The sequence below is a fragment of the Rhea americana genome, unplaced genomic scaffold (genome assembly GCF_003343005.1).
Source record: "Rhea americana isolate MKP2758 unplaced genomic scaffold, rheAme1 scaffold_37, whole genome shotgun sequence".
Classification (NCBI taxonomy): Eukaryota; Metazoa; Chordata; class Aves; order Rheiformes; family Rheidae; genus Rhea; species Rhea americana.
Window position 1 is genome coordinate 1,572,450 of NW_028186501.1, and position 15,299 is coordinate 1,587,748.

The 15,299-nt window shown below is 54.8% G+C and overlaps 1 protein-coding gene across 4 annotated transcripts in view; it reads right to left on the minus strand.

Annotated features, from left to right (window-relative positions):
• The window catches only part of ARHGAP26 (Rho GTPase activating protein 26), a 157,017-nt gene that overhangs the window by 74,139 nt on the left and 67,579 nt on the right, over nucleotides 1-15,299 (minus strand). For all 4 annotated transcript variants that reach the window (XR_014896778.1, XM_085312734.1, XM_085312733.1 and 1 more), the window contains exon 11: nucleotides 10,972-11,050. Coding sequence is in view for 3 of the 4 variants with exons in the window: in XM_085312734.1 (XP_085168860.1) it covers nucleotides 10,972-11,050 (79 nt within the window). In the remaining variant the exon portion in view is untranslated. The remainder of the gene's footprint in view (nucleotides 1-10,971; nucleotides 11,051-15,299) is intronic.

Here is a 15,299-nt window from a genome sequence, read left to right on the forward strand (position 1 = left end):
TAGGAACTAGAGAAAGGAGTTGTCCGACTTCTCAGGGGTGGGAGRTAGTGGTGGTTTACAGAAAGCCTTAACCATTAAGAGCATCAGCAGTCCTGTTTTGCACTCCCAGACGAAGGCTCTCCATTTGAGAAGGAAAAGACCTGTTCRGCCACCTAGTCCTTGCCCTGACATGGAAGATTCTTCCTTGCACTTCTTCTCCTAGCGTTGGGACTTACCCTTCAACCCAGACCTTCCATTTAGACTAAAGCACGCTGTCAAAACGGGCCAGTCCTGCCAGACTTCCTCGGGCTCCCTGGAGGAGTGCAATGTTTTTAAAGCAGTGAGCAATAGAAGGAAATGCTGCAATATTATGCAATTTCCTTGTGATTCATATTCAGAAATCCTCAAAACAACCATGAACAAGTTTTTCAACTTTCAGCTCAGAAGATGAACAAGCCAAAAATGTATAAATAGAAACCATTCCATGCCCTGACAATCGGTAGCCCAGCCAGCTTGCCAGCTCCCCAAGGGCAGCTTGAGAAGGCAGGGGCTGGGGCTGCTCGGACGTTCTCCCTGCGGGTTTTGGAGCCTTTCCATAAACAAAACGGGAAACGGAGGGAAAAGCAGCACAGACATCGGGGTCCAGCCGCACAGATTTGCTAAGACAAGACTTAGGCCAAAGTTATCGGGCATCGAGATCTATTCTGGAGAATTTGTTCCCAACCCTGTAYAGAGAGTCAGAAGCCTGAGAAGCAGCAACCATAAGGAAAAGGTTTGGGCGAACAATCCCGCGATGCCTGGAGCAGAAAGCCGCTCGGAGGACGCGGCACCACGCTCAGGTGCTCTGAGGAAGCCAGCAAAGACGAACTCTTCGATTCACTTAGAACTTCGGTAGTGCACAAAAGTTTTCTCTGATGTCCTGTAGCAAAGAAACTGCAAGTGACAACAGGTCTTGCATGCTGATCTTTGGTAGCTCAGAAAGGATTTCGAGAGAGCAAAACCCCAGTGAATTATTTAGCACAYCTTCAGCTTAAAAGATAATAACGCTTTGCTTTGTTTCTTCTGCCAAATACTCCATTATTTCACAGCAATTCAAGGTGGGGAAAAAAAAGAAAGCGATAAAATTACATTTTCAAGCTTAATTTTAGCATACACGGGCAGCACATTTTCTCTGACTGCGAACAGCATAAGGAGGCACCTAATCATTTCCTTAAACCCCTGCCAGGTGCCAGTTCTTCCTCGGCCTTTTGAGAAGGGCCAGCCTGCGGGCTGCCTGCTCCTTCTGGCCAGCCACGTATTCCTCAGTTCCACGTTCGTGCGGCAATGACTGCGTTTCCGTCCTGGTTTTTCCACGTTGCTGCTACAACGGGCCTTCGCAAGGCCAGCCAGCCCCCAGCGTGCCCCACCTGCACCCGTACGGCCCACGGGCGGTGGGGGCCGCGCGGCGGCCGGGGCCGGCAGCGACCGCTGCCCATCGCCTAGTCCGACGTGCGCTGGAGGAGGCGCCAGCCCCCGCGCCGCAGAAGGCAGGGGCGGCGGGCTGGCCCATCCCGCGCGCCGGCCTCCCGCAGCCCGGCCCAGGAAGGAAGGAAGACGGGAGGAAAGCGAGGAGCGGGAGCGGGCGAGCTCGGCGGCGGGGCTGCGGCGCCCGGCCGGAGCGGGCTGCCAGCGGAGCCCRGCGCAGGGAGCTCGCGCGCAAAGCGGCGTGTTTCCTTGCCGAACGCGGGACACSCGGCAACCTTGACGAAATCGGCCTCGTTGCTGGCTCTGCCTTATCAGCCCTGTTCTATTCCTGTCCGGGAGCCAGATTTCGTACTCGGAGCAGGATTTTCAGAGCGAGGCTTCACCGTGTTGTGGCTAGAAATAACCTCCCTTGCTCCCCGAGCTGCAGCGACAGAGACAGGAGCAGGATCTTTCCCAGCCCACGCCACGGCAAAGCACCCTGCAGGGGAAGGCAGGGAAGAACATGCCTCGACTCCAAAGCAAAAGTCTTGGCAGGGCAGCGCGAACCTGCTGCGAAATTCTGCTTTATGTCATCCAAGCGAGGGCTGTTCACTTGGAAGAGGGTGGCCCGGGGTCCCCGGCGGCTCTGTCCGTCCTTCCTTCCTCCCCTGCCTCCCTCCTGCCCCGCAGAGAGCTCRCGCGCCGCAGCCGGCACGGCCCCCAGCGCGTCCGCTCTGCCCCTCCTCGCTTCCAGCACGGATTTCAACCTTGAACGGACGCTGAGCCGGAGCTTGATYAAAAAAATAAATAAATAAAAATCAGAGTGAGCCATCTAGGGGCTTGGATCCTCTGCACGGGTCTCGCTCCTGTGTGCCTCTGCGCTGACCTAAGTGATGGGTCTAATTAAAAACAAGCCCGCGTTTATCGCAAGCGCGGGCGTTCCCCAGGGCCCCCGGACCGAGGCCRCCGGGCGCCTCGCCAGCCGTCCGCGCCGCTCGGCTCAGCCGCGCTACGTAACCGCTGCGCTCCCTACCGAGGCAGAAAACCAGCGGGGTCGACCGACGGGAGAGCCGCCGCGGTCGCACCGCCAGCCCACCGCGTCCAAACGCCGGACGGAAACCAAGCGCCGGGCGCGTCGCGAAGGCAAACACGCGAAACAGAGGGCGGGTGGAAGGTGCAGCGCACGAGAGCGACACACCGCYCTCCCGAGCAACGCAACTGAGGGTCAGCTAGTTTGGAAAAACACATTTTTGGAATAACTAACGTGCCTAAAGCTTCACGGAGCCTGTCCACAGCGGCCGCTCGCCCGGCGCGGCGGACGGGGCAGCGCGGCGGCGGAGAGGCCAGAGCCCCGGGTAAAGCGCTCCCGGGGGCAGGACTGCCGGCGGCCGCGACGGAGGGGAGGAACGAGCCGGGATCCGCGGCCGCSGTGGGGCCGGGGCAGGGCAGCAGATCCCCGTGCAGCAGGAAACGCCGGGAGCAAGGAAAGGAAGAAATGAAGGAAGTGGTTTGTTTGACAACCGATTGTGCAAGGAACCATCTACTTCAATTTTTAATTTAGAGTGGAAAAAGCAGTCAAACACGCTACTGAAAGCGGCGGGGAGGCTTGTACCCGCACCGGGGAGCTGCTCCCTGAATTTCTGGACGATTCTTGAACYGTCTGCCTGAACAGCCCTCAGCAGAGGCCAGGCCGCCTCGCCCCGGGCCCAGGCGAAGGCAGAGCCGGCACGCTCGGCACGACGCCCCCGCGGCGGGGACGCCCCAGCCCTCGCTCCCCCGCGGGCATCGGCCCGSGAGGCGACGAGCCGGGGCCGCGCCGCGGAACGCCGAGTCCTCGCTCGCGAAGCCAGGCGCCCGTCCTCCGTTTCCCAAGCACGAGCCAAGGGACGGCGACGAGGACAAGCCTGCCAGGAGGGGCTGACGCTGCAGGCGCAGGCAGCTGAGGCAGTGGGGAGGGAGGGCGCTTCTCTGCCTTTAACATCACAAATGCTTCTCAGTATTTTCTCCTGTTTGCAACCCAAACAGTCTGTTAAACAAAGGACAAAAACCTCACAGCTTGAAGCAGCCATGATTTTGGCTTATAAAGCTATCAAAATCTGAAGCAGCATTTATTGGAGCCATACCTAAAAGCCTGAAGTCAAGGCTTAGGACCTCACCGAAGTAAGTGAACAAAACAAAGGTCAGTTTTTTTCATTAAGTGAAYGAAACAAAATAGAAGCTTACAATCTTAGTGTAAAGTTATTACCCATAGGCTTAAAACAAGTTATAAAAGGGGAGAGGAAAAACGAGGGAGCAGCGCCAAGAGCGTGTGATACCAAACCAGCATGCAACACAACGTGTCATCCGTCAGTCCGAAAGCCTGCGCTGATTCTCCGAGGCTCCTCTTTTACCATCTCGTCCCCAAAGAGAAGGACCCAAAATCCAACCAGCTTTTTGGCAAAGCAACTGCAGCAACTGCTGGAACTGGGGGATGCAAAAAAGCCGGGCGGGAATGCTGCTGGGCCCACGTGGGCCACGGGCTCTCCACTGTTTCACGCAAGCACCAGCAGAGGTGCTCGTACGTGACATCCCTCCACCAAGACAAAGGCGCCGCCGCCACGGACGTCTCGGCTGCTCCAGGCRGGAGCGAGCGCAGCCGACGGCCGCGCGGTTCGGGGAGGGTTCACTAAGCAGCCTGGGCCAGGAGGGCAGATGGGAGGCACAGGGAGAAGCGAACAATAGAAACGGGGGGATCAGAGGGGGGAAAAGGCTCCATCCAGTAAAGACAGACGGTGGGATGGAGAAGCAACTGGAGGAGCCAGGTCCTGGAAACTGGAGCAGAAAGAAAGAACGTGCTAYAAGCAAGCAAACCCAGAGAGGATGAAGGCCATGAAAACCTGCAAGATAAAACATAATCAACAACTCACCTTTCTCTGGAAGGCCCAGTGGAACACATTTGTGGATGGGATGGGATTGGGAGCAGGAAGAGGAGCACGGAAAGGGTTGCAAGGAAAAAGCAGCAGGGAGCAAGCCCTTGGGAGCACCGGACAAGCACAGGCAGCGAGCGTTCCCCGCAGCCCGCCCGCTCGCTCCCCGGGCAAGGGGAAGCCAGTCGAAAGAAGACCAGCTGCAGTTAAAGAAATTGTGGATGAAGATTTTTCTATCATCTCTAATAATTCAATTTCTCAGTTGCTGCCAGTCTGAGGCTCAATTTACAGCCAGCATTCTCGCAGAAAAACACCGCTGATATTATTGATAACTTGAGTGATTAGTCCCTGAGCCCCTGCCTGATCTTGATGTAGCAGCAGCTGTAAATACTGCATCCTAAGCATAAATCATCRGCCCTCGTCTCAGTCAAAGAGGGTTTTAAAGCACTGCTGGAAACAGTCAGATGCGTTGGTAATGAGTGCAGTATAAAAACCAATATAGAGCAGGCAAGTGACCTCTGAGGAGCCAGAGATAAAATGAATTAAAACGATAAAATAGATTTGCAGCTTCCAGTTAGTTATGCTGGAATACGAGAAGGCTGGGAATTGGTGGAGTTGGTATCCAGCCGTCCCTGCACGGCGTCTCGGGCGCTGTGATTGAAGCCCGTCAAGTKAATTTATTTTTTGAATGAGCCAAAATGACAGGAATGCCGAGGCTGAAAGCACTGGATTGAGTTCAAAAGACATCATTTCCACTGGGAAATTAATCTCTCACCATTTTGTATAATTAGACAAGGAAAATGAAAAACAATTTTGGGAAGAATTCCCAGCAGCAGTATGCGGGGAGGAGGTGGGAGGAGAGGGCGCGCTGCGCCGGGCAGGAACGCGCGGCTGGGCTCTGCGTGTCCTTGGGGCTTTGCTACGAAAACGCCGCGTTGCGTTTCCCCAGCAGAAAGGGCGAAGGAGCCGCGGCCCCGCCGAACGCCCGCGCGCCGGGGAGAGCCGGAGCGGGGAGCGGGCCGGCGGCGTGGCGCGGGCAGAGCCGCCGCCGGGCCCATCCCGCCGGACGGGACGGGACGGGACGGGCTCCGGCGGCGCGGCCCGGCAGAGCGCTCGCCCCGCTTCGGCCGCGAGCCGGCACCCTGCCGGCCGTCAGCGACGGGCTCGCGGAGAGCAGCGGCGGTCCCGGGGGAAACCCTGGCGCGGAGAAGCGCTCCGCCGGCGCTCGCGTCTCAGACTGARAAGTCGCTCCCAGACCCATCAGTTTTCCATTTTCCAAAACACACTTAAATCCAAAAGGGGGAGAACGCCCGCCCGAGCCCCGGGCGCTGCTGAGCCGCGTTCACGGGGCGGCACGGCCCCGGCCCGGCTTCTCGCGGCCCCCGGCCACCAGCCCGASGCTGCTGCTCCCCCGGGCACAAGTGCGATGAGCGGGCTGGTCTCAGCTTGCCATCTAGTGGAGAGCGGCCCCCACGGCATCCCAGCGCCCCGGGTCCCTCTCCATTTTGTGCTGTCCTCCGGGAGAAACCCTCGCACGGCAACGCGGAGCTGCCCCATCCCACCCGGACCGCGGGCCGGGCCGGGCACGCTCCCGCGCCCCGGCGCACGGCCCTCGCCGGCGGCCTTGGGGAAGGGGATGAGCAAAAGGCGAGTGGTCTCCGCGAGACGTCTCGCTGCCCCCGTGCCCCGCGGAAGGGGCCTGAYGGCGACGGCGCTGAGCACGGCTCCGGCGCTCGCCCGGGCGCTTGCAGGCGACGGCCCGCTCGGCCCGCGCCACCGAGAACACGGCGCTCGGGCAGGAASGCCCCTGCCCGCCTTCGGCACCGCAGGAAGGCCAGCGAGGGCTTCTGCCTCTCCAGGACGCCTCAAAGATCATTTAAGCGCCTTTGTGGATCTTGCCCTCTGGGCTCCCACCAACTCGGCTCTGACCCGGAGAGCCCAGCGCTGGCGAGCGCCATCGCCTCTCCGCCAGGGCCCAGCCCTGCTTGGAAGGGGACCAGCGAGTCCCCGGCACCCAGCGCACAAGCACCAGGGCCGCGGTCACCACCCCGAGCGGTCCCAGCCTCTACCTGCACGAGGCGGGCCGGAGCCCGCGGAAGCAACGGGAGGGGAGAGCCCGGACAGCGCGTCGGGGGGGAAACGTCTACGAACGGGACGTGCKCAAACCGGGGCAGCTGGAGCGCCGAGGGAAGGCGTCAGAGCAGCGAGATCCTCCAGAAGGGGAGCAGAAACCCCATCTGCCTCGCAGAGGATGGGGCCTCGTCACCAGGGACTCGGTCACACGACTGGTCCCCCCCAGCCCACCGTGCCCGACTTCTGCAAGGTCCCAGGRCAACGTCCGGAGCCTCTGCACCGCTGCCTCTCTACGCAACGACCACCCTCCAGCCTCCCAGCACACCTGARGGACCCATTCCTGCCCTTACAACCCTACGGAGTACACTAAGGAACTGTAGGGGGGTGAGGGGATCAAAGAAGGGAAGGGGAGAGCAGCCGTGGTGTGTCTGCATTTCAGATCTGCCTCCTCCCCGGAGAGGGCACGAAACATGGGTCGGAGCTGGCTGTCCCGTCCCCACTGATGGTGCATTCAGCTTCTCAGAGTTAGCAAAACCAGCCCCTATGTGAAATGCTTGCTCCATTTTTATAGACTTGTATTGCTTTAAAGAATAGAAAAGCAAAACAAAACAAATCGAGCAAAGGGCAGCACGATGCGAGTGCCAAAACAGCACTGCTCAGAGCCCAGCCATGTCTTATTCCCTCCGTCAGGGTCTCAGGACGTTGCATTTGCCATTTAACACTAAATTCTCCAGCACTAATCAAGGCTATGGACGATGGATTAATACAGCTTACAGGGACACGATCTAATATGCTTCATATTCTTAACCCTCTGCCTACTCCTATATTGCTGGGCTMATTTTTCGTTGATAAACATTCTTAGGCTCCGAACGCTTCCAAAAACTAGTACACACGTCTGCTTGTGCTGACGTGAGAATCATTCCCAAAATACCGATCTGCTTGGAAGGCAATCGCTGCGATCGCTCTCGGGGCGGGCGKGCGTGCTCGCTGCAGACTTGGCATGCAAAGCCACCAGCTCAAACGCTTATCTTGTTCGGTTCTTTGCCACAAAGCAAACAGCCTAATTTGTGCCTCTCTTGATCCCACAAACTACCCCAGCAGCCCCATGAGCCAACACAACTGTTCTTGACTCAGGCTCTAACAAGGTTTCAGGATCACCCTGGGCTCCACCACCTACGTTTACAAAATGCATCACCAGGRCAGGGGGGACATTGGAAACTTATCCTGAATAATTTGACGAAAATGAGTGCAACTGCTCTGTTACGGAGCTAACATTTTCTCCTGTTTCCAGCCTCTAACATAGAAGAGAAAAACAAAGTTAACACAGGGTTTTGAGCCAAATTAATAACAAGTGGTAAGAGTTAACAGACTGATGATAGCTATCTGGAGACTGCTTTGACTGTAAGATATATAATAAATCTTTTCAAGTTGTGACAAATGTCTTGGCTAATGTAGTCCACATTCTATGTTTAGATCTTACTAAAACGTAATGCAACATTTGGTTTTAGTTTTTAAATTATAATTAAGAAACAAACTCCAGTCCACTTTAATCTAGCGCCTGAGCTTACCATAAAATTGCAGTCCCCACCATGCCAATTTTTCCCACACTCCATGTCCTGATCAACGAAGAGAGACACATTCTTTCCAGTAGGGTTTTTTTTTTGGTTACAAAAATATATTCAAAGCCTAGAATGGATAATTCTAGGAGTGCAAAGGTTAAATCCCTGTCTATTGCTCAAGGAAATCTCTGCAGAGTAGGTAACACCTCACACCCTCATGCTGCGAGATAAGAACCCAAACAAAAGAGACCAAAAACGTGATTTCCTGCAACTCTTGGTGGAGCAAGGAGGATAACTGAGGACAAGGAGCTACCCTGCCTGTCAACACACACCAGCTTCCTCACTAAAATGCCTCTTGGATCCGTTTCCACCTGGGCTTCATTCCCAGGGGCTCCCGTGCCACACCTGGAAGGCCAGCTTTGAATGCTTTTAGCATTTAAATGCCCCGAGGTACTGCATGAATGAGTAGCAACATCCCTTGATGTGCTGGATGAGCAAGCTACTCGATGCTGATGGGCATGATAGGGGAGAAACACTGATGGGCACGACCAGAGAAATGCGCAGGCGGCAGCGTGAGGACCTGTGCGGTTTTGAACTAGTTCACCTAACCAGCTTCTGAAACAGGCTCATCCAGGCAGTCCCGCAGCTGTTGCTTCACAGCACCTTTCGCACGTACAGCACTTCACAAACAAGCGAAAAAAATCCAGCCTCCGACCAGAGGCGGTTGCAACTCACTGGCTGCACTTCTGCAACCCGATCCCGACAGACAGGCCCTGCTATTGTGCCAAATCCTGACAAAATCAGTTGATCAAAATGCAACCGAGTGCTTGTGTTCATGCAGCTGCAATTGCAGGGGACTGTGTTTCACATCCTTACCACAACATTTTTCAGTGGCAGTGAGGCAATGGGAAGTAGGTGAACAGACTAAAGGAGGACAACTCTTAATTTAGATTACACACAAAAATGTGCAAGGATGCACACTTTGTCACTGAAGAAAAAAGAAAATATTGTCCTGTCTGTAGGTGCCACCATAGATGCCAAGTAGGGCTTGGTTTAAGAGGGAAAAAGATAGCTCACATGCAGGAGCTGGAGGGGTTGGTATGACTTGCACAGGAGTATCTCCCCAGGGCTGCCCCAGGAAAAGGCCACCTGGGCGAGAGCCAAGGTCTAGAAGGCTGACTGCTGAGCAAGGGTTCCTTTTCAACAAACATTAGAGAAAGAAAGTCRGGGTTGTCCTTAGTTCTTGGTATGCAGCACCAGTTCAGGTTCATTTTTGCCTCTATGTACGCAGCTCCCCCCATGCCTGTTCTTGGAAATGGTATGTGTCTGTAGATGCAGCTGAGTGACCTTGTCCCAGCAGCACAGCTGAGCAGCAGGGAGGGATCAGCACAGCGGAGAGGTGTGATTAGCATCACTGGCAGGTCCATGCTACGTGGCATGTATCCTCCTAGGGAGCAGGGCTTACCTGTATGGAGGAGGAGGAAAAGGCTCCAGGGCACCTGAGAGCAGCCTTCCTACAAGGAGGCACCAGGACAGAGCCTGGCTCCTGACAGCAGGGCACGATGACAGGACAAGAGATAACGGGCATAGATTGAAACTAGAGAAGGTCAGGCTGGATATCTGGAGAAAGTCCTCTACAGGAGGATGGACAAGTAACCGAGAGAGACTCTGCAGGCTCCTTCCGTGGGCGTTTTGAACACCCAACTGGATACAGCTCTGAGAAACCTGTTTTGAGTAGGAAGTTGGAYGCAAAATCTCCCAACATACCTTTCCACCTGAATTAATCTATGAATCTGTGGTTCAAAGCTGAAGACCTGATAGCAGTCCATAGAGAAATGCTTTACCTGCAAACACTGCAGCACCTTCAAACTTGCATCGCCTTTCAGACCTCTGAACCRCTGCAGATGATTCAAAGGTGAGCTACTTGACTAACAACAGCATGTGCCTGAAAACATGCACTGGACAATCCATGTGTCGCTTTGGTGTAACAAACAGCTTTTTCTGACAAACACTTCAGTGGACTAGCCTGGGGGGTCTGCTCAAATCGGGACCAGCCTGTGGCAGTGGGGCTGCTTCGGGCCAGGACAGCCCGATCTCCTTGCCGGCTCTCAGCTGATCACCAGGGCTTGACTTCAGCCCTGGAGAACAGACACTTAATCCAAAAACATATAGACTTTCCCATAACAACTCTGGCTGCTCCAACTATCCGCAAAATTTCTCTTTGCATCCTGCTACGCTTCTGGCCACGCCAAGGCACTGGGGCYCCCAGGCTGATCTCAGGCTGTGCTCAAGGGCTGCTCCTCAGGTTTGTGCTTGCTGCCACTGCGCCACCGACCTCTCAGAAAGGATCTGAGATCCCATCGCCGACACATGGCGCCCACAGCAAAACATGTCAGAAGGAGCCTGTTCAGAATCAGAGCTCGTCAAACTGGGCGAGAGAGCGTGCATACACAGGAAAACCCCTCCGGATTGCCCGAAAGCCTCCCTGTCCCCTGCCAGCGCCCAGGAAGCCTGCGCAGCTTTGGCGCAGCAGGAGCAGGCGCAGGAACGCGGAGGCTATCACCGAGTCAGAGGGAAGTGGGCTGCGCGCCCCAGCTCACACTAAATCTGCAATACTCTGCAAGACCCAGAAACCGCTGCCAGATGATTTGCAGGACTCAAAAAAAGCCCTGGAAATCTACAACGTATTTTCTTCCACTGCTCTTTTTGCCATATTTTCCTTTTAGCATAGCAGAGCACAACAGCATGTTTGTGCTGGCTAAGCCTGCCCTCCTCCTTTCCACCGCACCTTCGAGCAATCCAAGCACAGGAGATACAGTATTACCTCAAATATTTAACCAAGGGATTAAACTATTCTCTTGGCAGATTGTGTGAGCTGCCCCACGGATACAGTTCTCACACCGGCTGGCAGGCGCCGCGTGACAGGCTGCTTTGCAGCAAACAATCTGCCCCGGGCTAGGAAAAGCTCTCCGCATTCCTCTCCAACAGTTTTCACTAGTATTTCTGCTCACCGGTTCCCGGCCGTCCATCGCCTCCATCCAAAGCCTTCGGTCCTCTTCGGAGAGCGCCTGCATGGTGATCACGCCAGGCCTGCAGAGAGAAAGGGAACACCGTCAGGGAACTGCAGGAAGGAAAACAAGGGCGGCAAAGACAAAACTCCCAGGAGAGAGACACCAGGAGAAGGCGAACTCTCTCCTAGCCGAGCCGGCAGCACGGGGGCTGATCCCCATCGAGCCTTTCCACGGATGTCCCTGCAGGTCCTAACCCGGATCAATAAACAAGCAGACGATGCCCCGAGAATCAACCTGCGTTTCAAGGGTGTCTTTAGAGCAAGGGACGCTGGATGTCGAGCTCTTCCTCTGGCTTTTGCCCAGGCAGCTCATCTGCTGGGGCGAGCCACATTCGCATCGGGGCAGGGGAACGCCACGCGCGAACCAAACAGGCTCCAAGGGCCCATCCCYGCACGCGCTTCCCCCAGCCCCAGCAGCCAGCTTGCAGCAGGCACCTGCAGCTGCAGAAAGAATTTCATAAATACGGGGCATAAATACCTTTATCCCCGAGAYGATCATGCCAGCCTAACAACCCCATTTCCCCAACCTCAGCCGTATGCCAAGATTACTGTACAGCAGTGCTAATGCAGCTCCATGTCCTTTACAGAGTTAAAACTTACTTATTTACTCTGCCTAAGGTCATGATGGTCTTAAAGCAGAGACTATTTGCACGCTCCCAGCTTCAGGCACAACCGTGCATGTGCGCAACAGAGGAACTGTGCTGCRGACAGCGAAAGCCAGCGACAATTTCCTGCAGGGTCCTGAACGGCCTGACAATCTACTCTGCCTCATCTGGGTATAAGCTGCCAGGCTTTCCATCCCAAATATCACAGTTTCTCTTGCAGCCAAGAAGTACAAAAGACAAAAAGCCTGGCGAGCAGGGCTGTGGGTCTCCGCGGGGTGGAGGCCGGTGCTCCCGGGCTCCGGAGAAGCAGCCGCCGGCCTCATTGGGATTCCAGGCAGCTCCCGCGGAGGGACTGCCGCGCCGCTCTCACAAAACCCAGGGACGGGGCATCGGCCTCGACCGCGGCGAGATGGCCCAGAGAGCAAATCAACCGGGGTTTCTGTTTTGTTTGTTTGGTTTAGTTCTTCTGCTTCCTTTCAAGTTATTTTCAGATGCGTTAGCACCGCAGCGCAGCTATTTCTACGTGAGGGAAGCGGACAGAATCCCTGGCAACGGGGAAACGCAGGCACAGCAAGAGGAACTGCAAGACTCCAACGTGATCAGAAATGTTTATCAGGGCTCTCTTTGCAGGAATACTTGTGGGTTTTCATCCATCAAAAGGATTAGAGCAGAGAACTTCTGACACTGCAGTTTCCATCYCCGGCAAAGCTCAAGGAATTCCAGAAAAGCAGCAGAAACCCAATCTGGAGGATAACTGCTCGCTGGGCACGAGGCTGCTCATGGTGCAAGAGGGGGATGAGCAATTCGACTTCAGGAGCAGCCAACAACCTACAGATAGTGTTCAGCAGAGCACGTAGACTCTTTTTGGTACTAAGTCCTCAACAACAGATAAGGTCTGGGAGGGTTGATTCAGCAGGAGAACGTAAGCTGCAGTAACGCTCTCTGCAAAAGCTGTTCGGTCCTTGATAAGAGCTGATCCTCTCTCAAAAAATAAAACATTAACAGAGGCTCTCCTACTCACGGTTTTGACCTGTTTTCTACTATATGTGTGGCACATATGGACAAGGAACAATGAATTAAGCCCTGTTCTTAATTTTACTCCCCAAGCAAATAGGCAGTTTACATACTGCACATACAAGAGAGCTTAACACAGTTTAACCAGTAGAAGCAGTATGTTCGGGCTTGCAAGCAGCTTATGTCCAAGTAAACCAGACATAATGTATTTGATCTTCACTAATCCCATTGGTGAGTCAGTCAATACTCACCAGCTTAGTGGTTTGGAAGTTTACTCATTTTGAAGGGAAGAGGAAACCACTTAACCATCACCCCATTTGAGAAAGAAAATGTTCAGCATCCAATGCCAAACGTTTTCAAAACACCGAACAAGGCTCCTCGTTGCGCAGAGGCAAAGCGATTCGGAAGAGACGGCGGTGCCTAAGGAAGCGCAGCGGCACTCACGCCGGCGGCCGAGGGCTCCCGCCCAGCTGSAACGGGACGGCTCTTCCTCGGGGGACCAGAGACCCCAGCCGTGCTCTCGCCGAACTAGAGCTTCACGCTGAGTTTAAAGCAAGCTGCTACTTAAGGAACAGGTATCCCAGCTGGGCAGCGCTGGAAAGGCTCTAGCTGCGCTAGGGAGATACGCAGCAAGGAAACATGCGGATTTCTGCCTCTTAAGCTGCAACAGTAAAACATTAAGAAATTTAAACCGTTCACTTGGGGTAAACCTGATACTGGACTCTCATATAAGCAACAAGGTCCTAGAAGGACAATACTGATAGCTCATGTGCCAGGTTCTCACACACACCAGTCAAAAAGGTGATAAAATGAAAATGTTTGTTCCGCCTTTGAGCAGATACCAGCTCTTCAGGCTTCACTTCAAAGTCAGACTTATTTAATAGCATGAGGGGAGAGGCTGTGAAACTGAATTAAAAACCCATTTACATCGCAAATGGCATTGCACTTCCTCCYACAGCCTTCATTTGCCAAAGCGGCCGCTGCAGCACTTCGCTGTGCAGAACAGTTTTCCTGGTTGTGATGCATTTCAAATGCACCCCACACATCACGCTTCCTTCGGTTTTTATCTGGATAWCGCCACAGGGTACCACATGCTTAACACTCAGGTAGGACGTCTGCAGCTAAAACAACGTCCTGCTCATACCAGCAACGTGCGGCTGCATTCAGCTCTCGCKGGCTGCAGCCAGCTTCATCTTCACAGGCTTTCCGTAAAGATCAGCTGCCTCCAAGAGYGGCTCCTCAGATTTTGGGTATCTCAGTAGTTCAAGTGCAGAGCCTGGGACGAGGAAGATTTCTCAGAGGATCTTCTTGGACTTCCCTTCGCAAAAGACCAACAGTATTTATCCATTTCTGCTCCTTGACCTAACATACTGGTGTTTCTGAAYGCTGGAGCTCGCCTACACTGCACCTGCTGGTAGCGTCCATGCCTGGCGAGGCAGGCACAGCCTGGCAGGACGGCTCACCRAGGGAGCCCTGACACGGCCCGGGGCCGGGCACCAGGACCCCGGGGTGGAGCCGAAGCCCAGAATATACACACACCAACTCTCGTGACAAAGAGCACGAAGAGCCTGCGGACTCATTACCAGACGCTGCATCAGACGTTTGAGCCTTTAGACACTGCAAACCCTATGCCTTATTCTGGGATGCATGGGAATAAATAAGGGAATTTTGTCATCAGAAGAAAACAAGTTCTGAACTGAATGGATGTGCAGGAGCATGAGACAGGTCAGAGCATGGCAAATGTGGTGCAAGAAAGCATATTTTCAGCATTTTTCAATATGAAAATTAAAGAGATTTTTCCGTATGAGACCAAACAGGAAATTTGAATTTTCTTAATATTTCAACTCTTGTGAGTGACAGCCTGCACTTAAGAAGCTATGAGTAAGCATGCAGCGAAAATGAAAAAGTCTGATAGCTTTTTCTGCTTCCAGAAAAACAAACAAATAATGAAAGCAGTAGAAGCAGATAAGAACTTTCAACTCCTGTAGCAGCTTATCACACCGAGACAATCTAAACTGCTGAACGAAAACGTAAGAACAGGTTATTAACAGCCTCGAAGGCCGCGCGGAGCTGCGCGCGCGGAGGAGGAGTTTTCAGGTCTGCTCGGAGCGGAGCAGCGCACCCACGCGCTGCTGGGCCAGCCCGAGACGAGACCCCGCAGCCACGGGCGCTGCTCCAGGCAGCAGCACCCAGACACGRCCCCAGCGCACGGGGCGGACGGAAGGAGGAAAGAAGAGCTGAGGACGAGGAGGGACTCCACTCCCGAATTCAGGGAGCCTCCCCTGTGCATCATACACAGGGAAGCTTCATCCCCCTCCACGCCGGAAACGCTCTCCCAGTGACCGCAGAGGACAGCTGAAAGCCCTGCCCTGAAAGGCGCAGCGCCGAGGCTGTTCCTGCGCGGGGGCCCGCTCCGACACGCGTCTCCCGGAGCCCACGGGGCTACATTACCTCATTGCTAGCGGGAGAGCGAAACCCCGCGGATCTCTTTGTTTAAAAGGTCGCTGGAAACGCGACACCAGCGAAGGAACAAGTACAAACTGTATCGCACGTGATGTCCAGGGGATCACCGCAGCTCGCCGGGCAGGAGGGCGCGGGAACGCGAGGCGGAGGCGGCGCGGCCGCGGCAGCCCCGCGTAGCCCCAGGCCC